The 21,397-nt window shown below is 38.9% G+C and overlaps 1 protein-coding gene across 5 annotated transcripts in view; it reads right to left on the bottom strand.

Annotated features, from left to right (window-relative positions):
* Positions 1-21,397, bottom strand: part of FNDC3A (fibronectin type III domain containing 3A) — a 139,427-nt gene that overhangs the window by 16,375 nt on the left and 101,655 nt on the right. For all 5 annotated transcript variants that reach the window (XM_068419543.1, XM_068419558.1, XM_068419549.1 and 2 more), the window contains 10 exons: positions 20,210-20,367; positions 18,876-18,935; positions 16,722-16,860; positions 16,027-16,080; positions 15,270-15,394; positions 10,902-11,076; positions 10,181-10,267; positions 3,695-3,833; positions 1,881-1,949; positions 358-476 (listed from right to left, as the gene is read on the bottom strand). In XM_068419543.1, the coding sequence (XP_068275644.1) occupies positions 358-476; positions 1,881-1,949; positions 3,695-3,833; positions 10,181-10,267; positions 10,902-11,076; positions 15,270-15,394; positions 16,027-16,080; positions 16,722-16,860; positions 18,876-18,935; positions 20,210-20,367 (1,125 nt within the window). The remainder of the gene's footprint in view (positions 1-357; positions 477-1,880; positions 1,950-3,694; positions 3,834-10,180; positions 10,268-10,901; positions 11,077-15,269; positions 15,395-16,026; positions 16,081-16,721; positions 16,861-18,875; positions 18,936-20,209; positions 20,368-21,397) is intronic.

The raw sequence follows: 21,397 nt of genomic DNA, 5'->3' as shown, positions 1-21,397 counted from the left end.
AGACAGGGTACTCCTCTGACCACATGGAAAACATTAAATTTACACTGCTGTCTTGGGTTAGGCTTTAAGAAATGACATTCTATCAATGTATCACACAGGAAAAGACATAGTATCTGTGTCTGTAAACAAGAAAGAGCACTTTAAACAAAATACGGTAACAGAAAAGAATATTTACATGTATTTCTTTAAGAAATGGGCAGAAACTTGAAACACCGTGCATCAATACTGGAACTTTTTTCAGGTACTGTTCATGGCTATTTTGTTAGGTACTTCTGTACAATATTTCCTTATTAACTACTGGACCAGATTTTCTTAGAGATAGAAATTTTATTTAATAAAAATATTAGCTCATATTACCGTGCTTTGTCCTCCTTCTCCAACGCAATAGACACGTAAGCGATAGGAACAGCCAGGATTTAGTCGGTCACACACATATTCCCTGGCAGCTCCGCTGTATATTGCGTCCCATTTGTTTCCTGAAAGGTTAGGAATAAGTGTGCAATGAACCAAGGCGTAATTTGTCACACTTCAGTACCAGCCACAGCAGGTATCCTAGCTTCACTACGTAAGTGTGTGCCTGATGTTTATAAAAAAAATTTAAGGCTTGCTTTGAGTTTCCTGCAAAAAGATCCAATCATTTAATAAAGGTCGTTTCCTAGGCAAATTTGTATAGATCTGCTGAAGTGAAATATCTTCCTTATTTGGTATTCACATTAACTAAGAGGGAATTTACTTTTAATGAAGTAGTTATTACTGGGCCAGCAAGCACATTCAAACATCATAAACAAATAAACAGGAAAGATACAAAAGCAAAAATTTCCATGGAAAAAACTTCTAATTACAACATTCACTTTGCAGAGTGTAACTACAGTTTACAATTGATAAAGCTTGTTCCTGTATTCCTGAATGACATTTCATTCTTTGCTGTTCAGCCAGATTCTTAAATCAGAAACTCTTTAGCATTCTCTCTCTCTTTTTAAGAGATTAAGCAGGGAACCTGGGGACTTTTAATTAAATCTCCAACAACTCAATACATCGCAGAATTTAGAGGACTGGGAATCAAATGTAATGCACAGCTCACTAAATCTGCGTGAAAGGCTTGGGTAAACCATTCCAGAAGTGACTTAATGGCAGGCGGGTTGGAACTACATGATCTTTAGGGTCCCTTCCAACCCAAACCATTCTATGATTCTATGGTTAATGTGGACACACGATGGAGTAAGGAAAGTGACAGACGTAAGTAACAGAGAAATCACAGATGAGACCCCTGACAGGGCTGCCTTTACAATTTGGGGGCAGTGCACTGTCTTGATCCGACACAGCACTGGAGCAGTATAAACTTTCATTTTCAATGTAACTGTGTTTCTGGATGTAATAGGGTCACTTAAGAGGTCTCAATTTTTAAATAATTTAGCTGCGTAGCCTTATGTACAGTTTAGAAATATTGTTAATTTCCCTTCTGTATGAAAGGACAGAAAAGCCGATAGCAGAAACAGTTATCCCAACTACATCACTGTTCTTTAACAGTGACAAATGGAGCACCAGTTTTTCTTTCATCATCTCTCACACACCCAACAAAGCTACGTGGCCCTGTCTTCTTGTCCTAAAATGTCTGAAATGTGTCATTTCATTTCCAAAACAGAATACACCTAATTAATAAGTTAAACACGGAGCATCTCTTTCGACAGTTTTGTGGCATCTTCTTTCTAAGCTGGAGAAAAAGACCCTGTTATATACAAGCATCAACATCTCTATTTTTTTAGTGGCAGTCCCTTGCAATAACTTTCCCTATCATAATACACATTTTACTCTTCCCCCGGGCGCACACACGCAGAAAAAAAGAACACAGCTGAATGCCAACATATGCTCCTAACACTTACCATTTAAACCTTCAGACATTTCCACAACGTATGTACTTATTGCTGCTCCTCCATTGTCTTTAGGTGGATCTATAAAAACCAGCAATATTCCAACTAAGCGAGGTAAATTAAATGGTTTTATAGCTTTTGGGGAGAATTTACAAAAGGCAAAATCAATAGCTGACTGGAGATGGGTGCTTATTTAGACAGATAGCATCCCAGCTAGCCGTAGCATCGTAGTTCAGGACAGCTGCAAATCACTCAAATTCTCCACTATGTGAAGCTGCCAGCTCACAGCCCTACGGTATAGTCTACAGATGAAGAGTGACAAGTGAATCAGGCACCTGGGAGATGCCACAGCAAACACTTCAGTTAATCTGAAGTGCCACAGAGGGCTGCCTGATTATGGTTTCAGGCATATGAATCCTAATGGTCCTGTAATTTGGACTGCAGATAGGAAAAGATTATCATACTGATTCGCAAATAAGAATATGTCAAAATTATTTAAGGACAGCATTTAAAAAACCTAAATATTTAGGGAGAGAATAGAAGTTAGGGGTTCTACACTGAAAACTTAATCTCTTAAATTTTTAATACATCCCTAGAAATTGAGTGCACTGTCTTCCCTGGTACAATATTCATGTACAAGATACGAACCTAAAGACCTATCTTTGACACATAATCCTGCTGCTCTCTCAGAGCTGACTTGGAGAACAGCAGAATTAAAATAATGTGGAAAACCAACATTTTCGACAAGTACAAAGGCAGCATGATACTTGAATACAGAAGGGTACTGCTGCCATAACATTACATTATGTATGTGCTGGATGAAATGGTGTTGGCTCTTAGGCATGGGTTAGATATCGTATCACACCTGATAAATTAAATGAGACTTATTACATGGCACATTTTTGGTTGAAAGGTAAAAAATTTCTATGAAATTACTCCAAATGAAAAGTAAAATTATCACATTAATTATCACTCATTACAAAAAAAAAAAAGAGAGCATTACTGTTCAAAATAACAACTATTAAAGGTTTTAAATATAGATATTGTAGACAGTTTTTGATTTACAAATTAGGTATTTCTAATAACTTCATACATTACATATAATCCGTAAAAGATCAAGTATCAGGCCCTGATGTAGCAAAGCACTCTGCAAAGATGCAAGACTGGACTTGCTGAGCACTACTTATACTCTACAAGTAGCTTTCTTATTATTAATGCAAAAGAATTAAACACACTATTAAACAGAAATAGGTAAGAAGTTTAATTACCTGTGACAATAAATAAAACCTTTACCTGTTTTTTCTGCTGAAGTACTGCACCATCGAGTACTGTTTCACCTTCTCCTATTTCACAGCATAATGGTAAAAAAATCTGAGCCTAAGAAAAAGTTTCTGAAGATCCTCAGTGAATAAAAACATTTATCTATCAAAACCAAACACTTCGAAGAGATAGGTTGAACTTGGATCTCCTCTTCATAAAAAAAAGAATTTTGTGGCATCTACTTTTTGTGCCAGAGAAACAAAACCTCTCAGTACACAAACTAACACTACTGTTTTTTTTAATTATTGTAGTCCCCTGCAGTAACAGTCCCTATTCCAATTTGTATAATATTCTTCCCACAGAATTACACTATTATACTGCCACCTTAAGTATTTTGAATCAATGTTTTTCTCTTAGTTCCACGAAAATGGAGCATAATGGCCCAGTTGACTGCGCTGTTACTGAAGTAAAATCTGGCCTTCTATATACAAACATATATATAATACATTTATATATATATAAATTATAGAGGACATACTCTAAACAGAGCTGGACAACAATCTTACCCCAGGTTATTTTAAAACTCTGTGCGTGAATTTTTCCTTTCACTGTGGGTTTTGAAGGTACTCCAGGCTTGTCTGGACAAGTAATGTATTCTACTGTCTCACTTGGACTGCTTTTCCCTTCTGAGTTATAGGCAATGACCTATGAATACATACAAAATATTATAAACATAACAAATGCACTGGTTAGTGGTAATTGTGAAGCTGATTTTTTTTTAAATTTCACAAATCAAATAATCTTCCATATCCCCCAAATTTCAAATGTTGGTGTATAAAGTTAGGCTTCTACTGAGGATACTTAAAGAGTTGCCTGACTGTAAAAAGTAATCAGGACATCCAAATCTCAGTGACATTAATGGAATTTGTGGGTGCTCAATATAGCACAAGCCGCTTTATTTCAAGTCAAGGATCTGAAAACTTGGTCTTTTAAAACCATCTAAGATACTCTGAAATTAGATAGGTCTAAGAACTGTTCTTTTTAATTGGAGTTCTGCAGTTTATTGATAACAAAATATATGCATGAGAAAAAACCTTTATAAAAGCACAGAAGCAAAAGATGATGAAAAAGACATATAGCAAACAGGCCACTTTTAAACTTTCAGTGAAGGAACTTGGAAGTATTAAAATTTTAACTGCGATTCCTTTCCCATTGAGGTAAAAATATTTTAATGTAATTAATTAAAGAGCAAAAAGTGATGCTTTACTAACTGCTAAAAAAACCTGAATAATTGGGATTAATTAAGCAGTGCTCTCATGTTACTACAGTACCTTCTTTTAAGGAAATACATTCAGAGATAAAAAAGTGTTTATATGCGTAAGTTGTATTCACAACAGCAAAGGTGATATAAACTCTTCAGCCCCAAGAGAAATTATGGCAAAGGTTGTCACGGAAGTTATTTACAAGCACATGAAGGACAAGAAGGTGATAAGATTTATCAAGGGGAAATCATGTTTGACCAACCTGAGTGCCTTCTATGATGAAACAGCTGGCTTAATAGATGAGGGGAGAGCTGTGGACATCATCTACCCTGATTTTAGTTTGACATGGTCTCCCACAACATCTATGTAGACAAGCTGGTAAGATACAGACAGGACAGATGGACCACAAAATGGGTGTGGAGAACCTGACAGAATGCCAGGCTCAAAGGGTAGTGGTTAATGGTTCAAAGGCAAATTGGCAGTTGCTCATTAGTGGATTTCCTCAGCAATCAATACAATGTCAGATACTGTCCAATATCTTTATAACTGATCTTGATGACAGGAGCGAATGCACCCTGCCCAGGTTTGCATGTGACATCAAACTAGGAGCAGAGAGAGATATGCTGGATGGAAGAGCCACCATACAGACAGACTTTGACAGGCTGGAGTATTGCATCAACAAGAACCATGTTTTGACAAAGGTAAATGTAAAGTCTTGCACCTGGGATAGAATAATCCCAGCAGCGGTACAGTCTGGGGCCTGACAGCCTAGTCAGCTTGTCTTTGTTCAGCTCTGCTGAGAAGGACCTTGGGATCCTGGTGGAGTGCAAGCCAAATCAATCAGCAAAGCATCCTGGCAGTAGCAAAGGCAAATTGTTTCATGGGCTGCATCAGCAAGAATTTAGCCAGCAGAACAAAGGATGTGATTACACCACTTTACTTAGTACTTTTTAGGCCATGTCTGGAGTATTGTGTCCAGTTTTGGTGCTCCCAGTTCAAGAGAGATACTGGGGAAACTAGAAGAGAGTCAACATGATGATTAGAGGGTTGGAGAACCTGACACAGGAAGAAAGCTTGAGGAACTTGGGTATATTCTAAGAAAAAAGCAGTGTCATTGGGGGGGATCTAATTACAGCCTTCCAATACCTAAAAGGCAGTCACAGAAGAGATGAAGATACTGTCTTCACCAGGATCTATGATGACAGGGCAAGAGACAGTGGGCACAAAGTGTGTCAGGGAAAATTCTAGCTGGTTATATTAAATTAACCACCATGAGAACAGGCTGCCCAGAGAAGTTGTTACATCTCCCTTGCTGGAAATACTGAAGTCTCAGCTCAGTAGGGCTAGGACACGGTTGAATTGCCTAACCTGAGGCCCTGCTTTCTACATGAGTTTGACCCAGATGATGCCCAAAAGCCCTTTCCAACCTCGACTCTTCTGTGACTCTACAAAAACAAATTGCTGCTATACTTTACTTTCTAGATGAGTCTGCAGTTGGTTTACACTACATATTTCCATTTGTTCCTAGCAAAAAACTGAACAACCTAAAAAAAGTTTTTTTTTGCTTTTATATTTGTGTTAAAAATGAGCAGAACTGAAATGACAGCACTAATGTTAGCACAGACTGAGAAAAGGAAATGCGAGCTAATATGTCTCTCAGACACTATGTCTCCCAATACAGTTTACAAGATTAACAACCATCTGGTTGTCTTTGTGCCCTTACAAATGAAGTTAAACAGGCGCAGTTAGCATTTATGTATTATAAGGATTCCAATGGTTATAAAGCTTCTTTCATAAGCCTTAAGGAATATTACTACTAATTAAGTCTTTCCCCGTATAATAAAAATTAAAGACCTGATTAACACAACATTTGTTTCTCCTTTATGCCCTGTGAATGAGTGAGCAGAGAGTTCTCTTTACTGTTTTTTTAAGAACAATAGGGTATAAACATAGATTTTTTTATTTTAATGAGAAACTTAGGATGTTTAATTAACTATATATTTACTAGTAATATGTATGATTAGCATGTAGGATTACTTCAAAAGGAAGACTATGATCAAGTCCTGCAAAAGCTAGTTTCAAGGTAATAAGCTGTTCTTCAGTCTAAGTTCCTATGTGGCCATAACAGTCCTAGCTTGGTAGTCCTTGGAATACACTGTACATTTAAAATTATTTAAATATTGTTACATAAAAAAACAAGTACTGTAAGACATCATAAGCTTTTCTGCTTAAGTAATCATATTCAGAAGTGCAAAATATCTGCTATCATTTGAAAAGGAGTACTTACATGTTTTAGTGTTAACCCAAAGCAAACCAACCAACCCCTAAACTGCTGATTTTCATATTGCAAAGAGATGCTGCTCTTCAGCAGTTCCCAATTCTTCCTTATGAAATAGTATTTTAGGTATATGCAAGATAACAGCTATCAACAATTTTTCCCTTGTAGACAGAGATAAGATTATTCTGACTTTGCTTCATACTGTGGTACATGCCTTTAGCTTTGTTCCAAAAACCAAGCAACTGTTCAAGAGTGACTTAGAACACAGAACAGCCCAGGCTGGAAATAACCTGAAAGATTATCTGGTCCAACTTTTTAGGGAAAAAGGAGCCTAGATGAGATTATCTAGCACCCTGTCCAGTTGTGTCTTGAAAGCATTCAGGGACATGGGCTCCACCATGTTGTTCCAGTGACTGATTGTTCTCACTGTGAAAAATTTCTTTCTTATGCCAAGATGAAACCTCTCCTAGTGCAACTTGCACCTATTGCCCCTTTTCGTCTCCATGTGGCTCCTCATGAAGAGAGAGCCTCCCTCCTCTTTGTAGCTGTCCTTTAAATACTGGAAAACTGTGATGAGGTCCCCCAAGCCTTCTCTTCTCCAGGGAGAAAAGATCTAATTCCTTTAGTCTTTCCTTATAGGGCAGGTTCTCCAGCCCTTTGATCATCTTCGTGGCCCTCCTCTGGACCCTCTCCAGTCTGTCTGTGTCTTTTTTGAATTGTGGGGATCAGAACTGACACAGTACTTCAGGTGTGGCCTGACAAGAGCTGAATACAGTGGGATGATCACATCTCTTACCTCTGCTAGTAATGCCCCTGCGCATGCAGGCCAGGATCCAATTTGCTGCCCTTGCTGCAGTGTTGCGCTGCTCATAGTCAGTTTTTCCATCAGGACCCCACGTACCTTTCAGCAAGGCTGCTCCTAGCCTATACTGGGCTCCTTGGTTACTTTGACCCAGGTGCAGGGCTTTGCACTTGTCTTTGCTAAACTTCATACTGCTCTTGCTAGCCCACTCTTCTAGCCTGTCCAGGTCTCTCTTTAAGATGGCTCTCCCTTCTGATACGTCCACCTCACCACTCAGTTTGGTGTCATCAGCAAACTTGGTGAGGGTGCTTTCAAACTGTCCTGGTTTAGCCTAAACCAGGTCAATTTTCCTTTCAGTGATTTTTACTTTCAGCTAAGTCTCTTCTAAGTAACTGCACTCTCTGAAACTAACTGCATGTTTTGCAGACAGTGTCTGCTTCCAGGACTGATAACGCTCGAAGTTTGTAGTTATCACTGAGGCACCGGTAGGGATGTTATGCAGAAAGGCTCTTGCTGTACTTAGTCTTAGAAAAACCAAGGTCACTGCTAAATTCCTCCCTGCTTACGAGTGAAGAGCTGAAGGGGGGTCGCACCTGCAGGGAGGAGCGGACAGGGCAGGCGACCCAAAATTGACCAACGAAGGTATTCCATCCCATACACGTCATTCTCAGTATAAAACGGGGGGATCACGAGGGTCTCGCTCTCTTGCCCCTTCCGCCTTTCCCTTGCTGCTTCTGCTGTGTTTGGGTGTTTCTGCTGCTTCGGGCTGCTTCTGCGGCTTGAGCCTTTGGCCAGTGTCCAAGGAGGACTCTGTCCGTTTTCCTGCTGCCCCCGATCCTGATCCGTGCATCCCTGAATCCAGCTCTCGACTGTCGCTGGGCCCAGCCTGGGCCTTCCCGGAGCCTGCCCTGCAGTGCTGGTGGTGACATGGCCGACATCGGGGGAGCTCGATCTTGGTTTTGTATATATATTTGTATATATTTGATTATTTCTATTATTAGTATTATCCTCTTTTTCATTATTATAGTTTATTAAAACTGTTTTAACTTTCCAACCCATAAGTCTCTCTCCCTTTTCCCTTTCCCTTTCCCTTTGGGTGGGGGGGAGGGTTAACAGAGAGTGTCTGCCACAGGTTTAATAGCCGGCCCAGCTTTAAACCGTGACACAAACCCATCATCTAGATCATTTGTGAAGATGAACAGCGTGGGGCCCCATATCAATCCCTAGGGGATCCTACTCCTGACAGGCTGCCAGCCTGAGTAAAAACCATTGATCACCACCCTCTGAGCGTGGCCTGTTGGCCAGTTTTCTACTCATCTCGCAGACCACCCATCCAGTCTGTATCTTGCCAGTTTGTCCAGGGGAAGGCTGTAGGAAACAGTGTCAAATTCTTTGCTGAAGGTCCAGGTAAACAACATCCACTGCTCGCCCCAGGCCAAGTGAAAGTGTTCCTTTGTTGTAGAAGGTGATCAGGTTAGTCAGGCATGATTTGCCTTTGGTAAATCCATGTTGGTTTTTCCCAATCACCTGCTTCATTTGTCTTGCAATAGTTTCTGGGAGGACTTGTTCCATTACTTTCCTCGGGACTGAAGTAAGACTAATGGGCTTGTAGTTCCCTGGGTCCTCTTTTGGGCCCTTCTTGTAGATGGGCATGACATTTGCCATCTTCCAGTCATCAGGGATATCCCCTGATCTCCACCACTTTTCAAATATTATAGATAGTGGCCTTGCAACAATGCAGCCACTTCTCTTAACATCCTGGAGTGGATTCTGTCCTGGCCCATAGATTGATGTGGGTTGAGCTCCTGCAAGAGGCCACATCCCAGCCCTTGCTCCACCACTGGTGGGTCGACACATGCCTTGTCATAGCTACTTGATCCTGTGATCCAGAGTCCAGCTATGCTGGTAAAGACAGAGGCAAAAAAGGTATTGAGAACCTCTGCCTTATTGGCATTATCAGTAACTTGCTTCCCTGTCCTCTTTAGCAACGGGGCTATGCATGTCTTCCCTGTGCTTCTGCTTACTGCTCATGTATCTGAAGAACCCTTTCTTGTTGCTCTTGACATCTTCGGCCAATTTCAGTTCTAGCTGATCCTCAGCCTTCCTGACTGCATCCCTGAATGTACTAGCAAGGTTCTTGTAGTCCTCGATGGCTATTTGGGTTCCTTTTCATAGCCAGTATCCTTTTTTTTTTGCTTTTAACCACACCTAAAAGCTCATTGTTAAGCCAGACTTCACCCTGAGCTAACAAGTTCAGCCATCAAGACTTGTTAGAATGGGCTCAGCACCATGGCAACATGAATGATTTACTAACTTGGGCTCAGTGCTATGCTAGCACTGACAAATGTTTTTTGATCAAAGTTACTTCCTACCCCAACACTTTCAGACATGTTTAGAGTCTATCAAAGAACCCCATAGCTACACTAAGTAATATTACCCATGTATATGCAACATAGAAGTCAAACAAAGAACGCCAACTGTTAAGAATATTTACTTATGGCATGAAATTTCAAGATATCTGCAACTGTGTTAATGCCCTTGCAGAGGGAGATTCTTATTCCTTCTGCAGAGATGATTAATGAAGCAGGTTTTCAGCTGATAGTTTTAAGAGACTGAAATTTTAAGAAAGGGCCCTCTCCACTTCTGAGTCAATCTCAAGCTACTCTGGTGCAAACCCCCTCCCCCCTCCAAATAAATGAAAAAACCTTACCCTAAATTTATATTTTGTACTACGCCTCAAATTCTTCACTGTGTAGGTAAGATCGTCACCATCATATTTTGGCTTGAAACCATATCCCTGCAGAAGTAAACAGGATTACTTGAAATATTGTATTTGTAGACCAGACCATGTAACATAATTCATACAAATATATTACTGTTTCAGACTGTAAATGTTCTGCTCCTCTGACAAAGTAAAAAGTGCAAATACAAGGTATTTTTTTTGGAGAGGGGAAAATTAATTAACCATTCTCCAATCAGAAGAGGAGAAAAGAACAGTAAAAAAAAACATATACAGTGTCAACAGAAATTATACCTAACACTTCCAAAGGGTAGAACAGGAATCATTTTAAAACAAAGGTAGTTAGGCTGAAATGACATCTAGAGGGACTATACTTCACGATGCAATTACTTTGTTCCAGCTCTTATAAGGCTTAACTTTCACACGTAAATTCACAAAGTTAAAAGTAATTTAAAAGTCTTTGCAGGATTTGGGCTTAATAATACCAATAATGATTACTGTCACAATAAAAAGGAGAAAGCTATGTGGCTTGGTCACAGCAATGACAAGCCATTAGCTTAATTTCAGAAAATACAGTTCATTGTAGAATGTTCTATCAAAAGTAATCAGTTAGTTACACTTAATACAATGATGTATCAAACACACACATTATAGTCTCTTTTCTTATTGAGAATAAGTATTTTAAACTTACTGAGTTCTCATCCTCCATCTCTAATATATACGAGATTCCTTCATCTGATGGTGTTCCTGAGGGTTTTGTCCACTGTAGGGATAACCAAGTAACTCCAGCACTAATCAGCAAAGGACTTGCTGGTGTGGTTGGGGCAGTGCCTGAGGTATGATACAGGACTTCTTCACTAAAACCACTGTTTAAAACAGACAGTATGTAAACTAACTAGACACAACAATGAATATCTAGAAAAACATAATTCTTACTAAACACAGCTATGACATTTTCTTGGACGTGTGTGCAACTGGAAATTGCAAGCTGGTACATGCAGATGACTTAACTTGCCCATGAGTCTGTCAGTAACAAAACATTTGAACAAGGTTAACAAATTCTTAATTGAAAGATTCCTTTGCATGATACAATTACAATGTTTTGCTAACCAAAATGTTTTGCTTTTTCATATTAAGTCATTATACTAGAACAATAGAGCTCTATATGTAATAATGTACTAACAGCACAGTGTCCTTCCTATGCAAAATGAAAACATGAAGACATAAAAGCATATAAAGGAAGACCTCAAAAAAATTTTGCTTCTCAGGCAGCAATTATGTGCTTTAAGTATACTGTTAAGTACTAGTTTCTCTAGTGATTCAGAAAATAACAGAACAATAACCTCATTCAATGTTAAGTTACTTTAAGAGCTGCCAATATGAAAGTCTTCTTGCAGAAGAAATTAAGTAGGGTGTACACCAGTGAATCTCCTAACACAACTGTTAAACTTATCTACTGATGCTTAGATACGTCTGTGAAAATACAAATAAGTTACATAAAAAGACCTGTTGTGAAACAGAGGGATGCAGAAGTCAGTAAACAGGTACTACGCTTGCACATATGGTCTGACATGCATCCAGATAGACTCTAAAAACACCCACCTGTTCTCAGCTGGCATTTATTTAGAGATTTGCTGCTCCTACATCAGATCCGAAGAAACTCTTACAGGTTTAAGAGTTAGTCTAGTTTTTTTAACTGCATGAAACTAACGTCAAAGATGTCATTTTAATCTAAAAGCTAGCACTACCTAAGCAAGCATCAGGAAGCCCTGAAAACAGAATTCTCTGTATGGCTTAAACAACAGTACCAGTGAAATATCTCGTGTGTCGGAACCTGACGTTCCTGAAAAATCTCAATATAAAGATACCTTGATTTCACTTTTTCTCTCACCCAACCTACATTATAATAATGCACAAGTTGTAAATTTTGGTCTGCTCTGAAGTCTTTTTGGCATTGAAAAAAAAAGAATTACAAAAATCTTACAGAATAATACCTTATCAAGGGTGTTGATAGCACCCAAAGCAGACATACAGTCTGTGGGGACATATAGACTGTGACATAGATTGTGATGCAAGAAGTGAAAGAGAGTGAAATGAGAAAACATCTTAAATTTGGGGGGAATAGTAATTTTTTTCTTGCAAAAAGTCACAAGCAAGAAAATCTCTGAAATGAAGATGGTGTGATACATAATATCTACTAAAAAAAAATTTCAGCATTATATAGGTAGGCCAGAAAAAGCATGAAGAGAGGCTAGACAAATACTAAGCCTATCTCTATTCACAACAAACTATTGAAGGAGTCACCTTACAAGCAGATACGAAGTAAAAAACCCCCACACCTTAAAAAGATTTAATCTCTTTACCTGATTGAATCACTCCAAAATACACAGAAATCAACTAAAAGAGTTCCAGTGATACCCACATTTGAATGACTCTTAACTCACTCAGAAGTACAATAATGCTATCTATCTTTTAAATGGATTTTATTTTTCCAGTTTTCTTTAGCCACTGTTTCATGTGTGAGGTTAGTATTAAATTTAAAAATATGAGTAACTAAAAGTTAAAATATCTGTTCTTGTTGGTAAAATCATTTAGACAAAATTCTGTCTCCACATGCCTAAGGTTCTCAACATTCTTCATAAGGAATAATCAAGCACTCTACCCTAATAAATATTATTTCAAAAGACTTCTTAATTAAATAATACCATAAAGACAATAAAGTGCATCTTTACAAGGCTATGAAATACTGATTTAAAAATCTATTCAGCGTGATTAGTTTAAGAAGGGTACTTAACTGATCAGTGTCTTCTAGCAGCTTACACTGCAGGCATCTGTATACTTGCAGGTATCCTAGAGGGTACATTTACACGCAGACGTAAAAGGGGAACAGGAAGAGAGCCCGAGCACTGGACCCTGCTTAACAGCCAGCTCACTCCCTGTCTTTATTTTTCTGAACAGTTCCACCTAAATCTCATCAAGACAAAGTCCAGGAGCAACTCAGAGAAGAATTAATTCCAGAAGCATCATCCAGAAGGCAGTAACATAATAAAGACTGTGCGGGAGCACACCGAAAGTGATTCTAGCCCGCGATAGTGTCCTCTGACAGCGGCCTAAAGCAGATGCCTAAGGAAAGACATAGGAACGGGCACCATACGCAATGCATTCTCTGAGTACTCTCCAAAGCCTCCCAATACACGCCTCAGATCTCCTGAGCCAGCTGTAGTTTTTACATACTTAATAGTCTGCAGATGATTTCTTCTGCCCCACCTGAATTACAACTCCAGGTCTGGCTCCCTGTTCTTTAGGCTGTCCTTCAACACTGTCCAAGCAGGCATTGTTCCCTCAAGCACGTCCTTGTGCCAGCTGAAGGACACTCAACACACATCCTCTATTTCATGCTATAAAAACTCCACTCTGGTGAGCTGCAGCACAACGCTCATAGTATTTCAAACACTGAATTAAAATGAATTAAAACATCAAATGCAAAATAGCAATTTTAGTCTGAGGGCTAGAGAAGCCCTATTTTTATGCCACATAGGACCTCCAGGTCCAAGTGCTATTAGGCAGTGTGGACACCGGCAGTCTGCTCTAGAGATGATGAGCCCTGGTAGTGTAACTATTAGCCAGGTTTATTCGCTTTGCCTGAAGACCAAGACGCATTCCCAAGAACTAACGCACCCAGTAGTGCAAGCATAACTTCAGAAACCAGTAATTTGGATTTTTTTTTCAGCTCTTACTTATATGCTTTACTGAAGTCAGATGTCATTCATTCAAAAATTCAAAACAAAGTTTGGTGCTCTTGAGCTTCTGAAAAGTAGCAATTAGAAGAAAGAATCACATATCCTAAGCATTCCTAATAAGCTCTAGAATTTCAAAAGAATTCAGTGATATGGTAATATCATATTCTGTCCATTTCCCAGGGTAACAGGAGACTCACAGACACCTCTGATAAAGGGACATACTCAAGTAACAGGACATGGCAAAGAGCACAATACAGATATACCCACAGGTTGCAGCAGGGGTTCTGCCAGACTTAGTTCCTGCTCCAGCAGAGTTAGTGACACCTCTCTATACTGTCATCACTAAAATTCTAAATTTAAGGAGGGCTGATAAGGCCTGGAAAATTGCTACACCAGCTTCAGGAACTACCTTAGATGTCAAACCATGTCAAACCTCCCTGGAACCAACAGCAACAGAGAGCATGGTAGAAGGTACCCTCTGGTCAGCACAGCAGCAGCACAAGCACTGCAGCATTTAAACTATTCAATTCTGGCCCTTTGGCCAAGTCACTTTTCTTTTAGCATGATCCTCTGAATTTTAGTAGAAGTGCATATTACATCAGACACAAAGGCGACAATTGCACTGAATGTGTGAGTCTCTATAATGTAGTGCTTAGCCAAAAATTCTATTACAAGTACAAACAGTAGAAAACATGTCCAAGGTAGCAACTTCAGTGGTCAGCGTAGGTCTACAAAGACTGAAGCTAAAAACCAGCACAGCCTGAGCTGATTTCACTTGAGAGCAGCCAGGTTGTCTGTGCCATGCTCGTGCTCCCCATTCTAGGGGCACTGTGTACAAATGCCTGAGCAGGCTCTTCAGGAAATGAAGCAAAGTCTGGCAGTAGCTGCACTACCTGCTTCTAAGAGTGGCTGAGATTTGTAGCATTTATATGGTAAGTATGCACATATGTAGTGGTTGTAGTATGTTGCCATACCATGCCCGGGCAAAATGCATTATGCTGGGAATCGCAGAACAGCTGAGGCTGGAAGGGACTCTGCAGGTCATCTTGTCCAACCTCCCCTGCTCAAGCAGGGTCAAGCAGTTCATAGTACACAGGTAATGTGCAAACTGAATAATCCAATCACGTACTGTGAATTAACTATGCAGATAGACTAGATGATCATTGTAGGTCCTTTCCAACTGAATTATTCTATATTCCATTTCACTCCAGTTGTACAAAAGACTTGTTTCTTTAAATGGCATCATATGTTTTTCCTAAACAAGCACACACATGCATGCATATGCATTCCATATTTATGTATATAATAGTAGTATTTACCTCATTCCCATGTCATTTTTGGCTGCTAGCCTAAAGGTGTACCCCATTGCTGGTGATAGTTTGGTAATCCTATACTGCTTCTGTTGACCATAGTAACACTGGCAAAACTCTCCATTTCCTTTTCCCTAAAAAGGAATTAAATTAATCACATTATTCACCCTATTATATATGTGTCCATCAATTAAAGTAACACATGAACATGAAGTAAACTCATCCTTTGAAATGAAACATAACTCAAGAATCTCCCATATAGTGAGGCAGTAGTATATATAACTTTGTATATATATTGAATTATATACTCTATATTTTTCCTTCCTTTCCATTTCCCAGCTCCACAGGGTTGGAAGGAAAAAGACATTAAGCTTCTGCAGCTCTGCCATCTCAGGATAGCTGTCCAGGTAGGGACTGGAAGATGCTTGCAGGGGCATAGCAGATCCACCCCCTTTGTACAGAAGACAGACTTACAGGAAAATGATCTTTCAGTGTCAGCTCTTGAGAGAGTATTGGACTACAGGTGAAAAAGCCACTATTAAGAGTGGCAGAATAATGTAATACGGAATTTCCTATTATTTTATATTCCCCAAGAAAAAATTTGGGCAATAACCATGTGTTTTTCCTTCCGAAATTATGTATTTCTTACATGCCTCTAGACAGAAGTCATAATTTTCATATAACTTGATGTGCAGAGTCACATATAGCTACTTTTTAAAAAAACACAAAATTAAAAATTAAAAATAAAGTAGAATAACTTGCTTACTTCATCCCATTCTAACAGGTAACTGTGGATTTTAGAACCATTATCACAAGATGCCTGCAACAGGAAAAGAAGAAAATTAGAGCTCTAAGTGGTTACAAGACCACTGAAGGAAAAAATGCACATATGGGTCAAATCATGACAAGGCCAGTGAAGGGCAAATGATGCTCCCCTTATACAAGTGTTTCACTTGCCAAGACAGTCCTAGTTTGGTTTCCATCCAATGAATGCTGTATCACGTTTTTGGTTCTGTTTTGTAATTTAGACCTTGGAAAAATACTCTGGCAGCAGTGTAAAATGCTACAGAATTTTTCTGAACAGCTAGATTACAAGTCTGCTTAAATCACAGTCTTTCCAGACCACTTCATTTGCTTTGCACAAATAAGGTGATGTTCAGTACAGAGAATGGAATTGGTTCCACAGTACAGTGTGGGACTGGAACTCAAACCAGTGGCTCTCATTAGAGCTCAGTAACTTTATCTACAAAGGTTCCTTACTTTTCTGGGAATCTCTCTTTTTACTGAAGTCCACATTTAACCCAGTACACATACTGTGCTGTTCAGACATGGAACTGTGACTGAAACTAGTATGTTTGACAAAAATTTTCCATTTCAATGAACTGGCATTTTATTGACAAATCTGAAACAATACTGAAGAGTTTAAAATATTTATTTTAAAGGTTTTAAAACAATTCTTACCTTCCACTGCAGAGTAAGAGAATTTTTGGTCCGATTAGTTATCCTGGGCAGATTTGGAGTATCAGGTTCACAACTTGTTGTGGTAAAACTCTCTGCTTCTGAAGGGCTCCCCTTTACACAGCTGCATTCTACTTGGACCCTAAAGTGGAAAACAGCCAGTAACATTTTGCTTCAAAATCTGAACATGCAGTTTCCAAAGAAAACTGAGTATTCAGAATTAAGTTACTGCCTTGCTATCTCATTATTAAAATGTCACTCTTACAAATAAATAACTGGTGGAAGCATCTTGGTCAATAGAAGTAATGCAAAAGAAAAGAGTCCTTTACTTTGGATGTACATAATCACTATCTGTCAGCTTTAGTCTCACAATTACATTTGAAGAATGTCTGTTACTTGCTGTACTTCGGTTAGGAAATAATGGTAACGTCTTGCAGGCTCATTATCTGTTGTAGACATATTAATTGATATTATGAATAATCCTTCTTCTGCAAGTGCTTTCGTCAGATGAGCACAATGAAGCTGTTGATATATTTTCAGAGTACCTTCTGCGCTCCTTCAAGACCTTGCTGAGCCTCTTCACCCTGTCCTTTCCTTTAGGAAGGATATGAATTAACACTCCGTGTACTTTAGAAGAGTAAACTCTTGCTTCTGTCTCAAAGAGAAATGGTTTTTCTAATAGCTTTTCTCCAAAATTAAATACAGGATTATTATCCGGCCTCCCCTTGCACTTTCCCTCCCACCCCCCTCAGCTGTGTAGCTATGCCTTGTCTCCATCTTGGGTGAACCTGCACATTGCTTTCTTCCGATTCATCTGTTCCTTTGAAAGAAAAAAACAAAACTCCCAAAAAACCTTTCCTCTGATCACTGGTGTAAGACCTGGGTTGCCTGCTTATGAAGATGCAGAAGCCCTTATATGTTCTTGTTGCATGAACAGCAAGTCACAGGAAATTTGGCTTTGTAGATTTCATGAACAGAGGGAGACAGACATTTGAACAGTGACTAACGTTGCACACAAAGTTTTTCGTGCTTGCATACAATTGTAAATATGTAATTTGTCAGTTATCTTCATAGGTCAGTCTTTCTGGTCTTCACTGATTCTGGGCAGCGTTCACACTGGCAGAATTCTGTTTAACTCCTAGTTCAGGAAGGGCTTAGATGGCTAAGTCATCTATTCCCATGCATTCTCTATAATGACCAGAATTAAGCAAGCAAGAATTTGAATTTAGCCTGATAAAAAAGGACTTACATAGCAAAAAAAATCCCTAGGTTCTGAACATTATGCTCCATGCATTTTCATCTTAAGTATCGTTGGGTAAAGTGCATAAACTCTACTAAAAATAGAAACAAAACCACAGGGAAACACTTGTATATGAAGAGCTTTGAGTCAACTTATCCTTCTCCTGAACCTGTGCTGCATGCCATGAAGGCAGCAGACCATGAGGCAAATCCCTCATATGCTGCACATTCAGCCACTTCTAAAGTTGCACTCTCCACTTGAATTATTTCTTGAAAAGGCAATACTTTTAAGGTGGCCTTCATTTCTGCCTTCACATTGTTATGTATTTATAAACTGCTGTATTCGTACTATTTTTTTTAAACCAAGAAATAAGACAACCCTCCAATATGTAAAAAAGAATGGAAGAACACCTAACTACATCTTTCCAATCCTATGCTATTTCTTCAGTAGGACATAGAGAAGCAACAAATTCTGCTAGAAGGGTAGAATTATACTGAGCTAGGGGCATATTTAGTAATGTGTTACAGGGTCAGATTCACTGGTCTGCTGGAGCAAAGCAAAAGCAGCATAACCTGACCTTCAGGTGGCCAGCAGTGAGTATGTTCCTATGCAAGTATGTCCCTCTGCTGCTTCTGGGAAACAGAGAAAGCAAGCAGCACTTGTGCCTGGCTCAAAGAACAGAAAAATGTCACTGTTCTGGCATGACATGAGAAATAAAGAGCATGGATGTTGGATGAGGGTGCAACAATCTCCTGTTTTCCAAAATGGACTGAGTGGTTAGCTAAGCCAAAAATGTTCATTTGTGACTCAAAGAAGGGTGAGATTTAGTAAAGAATCTCTGAAGATTTACGCAAATACACAATGAAACTTTTAAAACATTTCCACTGAATTTAATGTATAGAGAAGGAGATACTCACTTTGCATGGTAATCAGTTGCTGGCCTGAGATCATTTACGGTAACTTTGTTTTCTTCTCCACTAGAAAGAGATATGATTTTGTTTAAGAGACTGTCTCAGGATTCCATACATTTATAAAAAGGCTCACATCACCTAACCCATCCACCTAGCACTCCTAAGAAATATATTTGCTAACAGTTTGTTTCTGTTGCTAAATATAGCAAAACGAAAATGCATTTATCTTTGAATTTGAGGGGCTTCTCGCATTTGATTCCTGTTGTTGTGTCCTGATGGTTTGGGTTTTTTTGGTTGTGATGTTTGTTTGGGTTTTTTAAAGAATAATTCTTTTCCTCTTTACTCAGTAAGATCAGCTGTATGTGTACGTATGTATTTTATTACACAAAAAACATCGAAGTACTGAGGCCTTTAGAAGCTCAGTTCAGCCTTGCAAAAAATTATTATCTAAAACTGTAAATGACTGTATATACGTACTTGTTAGAGCCCAGTAAACAGAAAAGGCACCTCAGTGACATCTACTAGTCTGCTTTTACTGACATCAGCTTATGTTAGCAAAGCTCATTTGCTTTCCTCTAGGTTCCAGGACAGGGATATCCAACCTGTGATTCATGTACTGCTCCCAAGAAATCCATGGAAGGTGACTAAGATAATTATATATCTTTGCATTTAGCTGGTTTATTAGAGCACTCTGCACCCTTAACATAAGTTTTACTGTTATATTTCTCCAAGTTGCAAAAAACTGTTTGAAATTCCATTGTGTTAGGAATGAAACAATTGAAAAGTTTTGTTTGTTTTGCTGCTGCTAGAGTTGTGTTCTGTGTCAATCTACTTTATCTCATATTGTAAGACTGTCTCTTACACCAAGGGCATATTCAGGGAAGGGAGGGATAACCTTATGGGGAGCAGAACCATGTGCTGAAGTAAGTAACTACAAATACAATTTGTATTTCTCACTACTTGTGCATCACACTACTTGAGAATCCATAGTTTCTAGTGCAGCTGGACATGACCTTGTGCAACGTGCTCTAGGTGAGCCTGCTTTGTCAGGGGGTTGGACTAGATGATTTTCAGAGGTCCCTTCCAACCCTTACCATTCTGTGATTCTGTGAAATACAGCTAAGTGGTATTAAAACATGCTTCCAATATTGAAGAACAAAGTCTTTAAATTCTAATTGATAGTAGAGACTTCAGTAATGAAACAGAACCAAGTCTACTGAAAAGAAGTTGCACAAAAATGCCAATTATTTAACTCTCCAGACAATAGGCAGATTTTAAATGAGGTTTTAAGCCACAGAATTCAATACAACAGCAATTAAAGAAAAATAATGAACACCTACACATATACAGTTTTGTACTTTCCATCTTTTCCAGTATTTGAAATCATCACTTCATAAGTATAAACCTCTGGTAGGTCATTCTTGTCAGTGTCTTCTCTGGTATCACTGGATGGAGGGGACCACATAAGCAGTGCTGTTCTTGCCTGAATGTCTGATACCTGTAGAAACATAACTTTTGAGACCTCTGCCATTTAACTGTTATTGTATATAAATGCTACTTTGCCATGTATGACCAAATAGAAGAAAATCATATACCATTAGCACATCAGAGTATTTATACTGATATAGTAGCTACTAATCATTTTTTACAGATGAAATTAAGCTGGAAATACAAGAAATGTCACGAGAAAATAGCAATCCTAGGGCACAGGGCTGACTGCAAAGGAACTTCTAAGTAATGAATGCCACCTAGTGGGCTACATAAAAATGATCAGTATCACTTCAGAAGCAGAAGAGATGGCAAGCATATATGGTGAACTCAGTAATTTCGTTAAACGACAATGTTTTGGGCCCTTTTCCTTTGGCTCTATGACTTTTTTAAAACCTTCTTGCCAACTCTGTTTTCATATGAGATATATAGAAGCTTAGGAATTTCTCAAGAGTGACTGACGTTGCTCTAACAATTACATGAAGAAATTTTGCTTTGGGCATTTAATTATGACTGCGACAAGTAGACTCTCCCATTAGATTAGAACGTATTTGGTTAACCACCCCAGCAAATTTTTTTTGATCAGGATATTAATAGGGATACAACCACCTGAGGCTCTAATCTGCTATTCTGTTAGCAAACAGAATATTAGAGCAACTCTCATAACGTACTTTGAGCTAAGGTGCTTGCGATAAAGTCATGCTCACAAGGTCCATGTACACATCTATCTATATCTATATGTGGGCAACATCCTAAAGAATTCCTGTGGTGGTGCTTGCCTGCACAGCCCATCCTTTGCAGAAAGGCCTGGATAACAGTTGGTGTGATAGAAATATGAGCATAAACAATGTGTGTCAACGCAACACCTCCAACTGTCCGAGAAGCATTTGCCCCAACAGACTCATTGTGCTAAAGGTGGTGACCCTCGGGTGGATTAAATGGTAATCAGGGAATCACAAAGAGACTTCTGAAACGAAGAAGGAATCAGCTTCAGAAGCATAAAAGCAGCAGGAAAATTCGTAACAGGGATAAAAGATGCT

The sequence above is a fragment of the Nyctibius grandis genome, chromosome 2 (assembly GCF_013368605.1).
Source record: "Nyctibius grandis isolate bNycGra1 chromosome 2, bNycGra1.pri, whole genome shotgun sequence".
Lineage (NCBI taxonomy): Eukaryota > Metazoa > Chordata > Aves > Nyctibiiformes > Nyctibiidae > Nyctibius > Nyctibius grandis.
The sequence above is the reverse complement of the archived record's forward strand: the minus strand, read 5'-3'. Positions and strand labels throughout refer to the sequence as shown.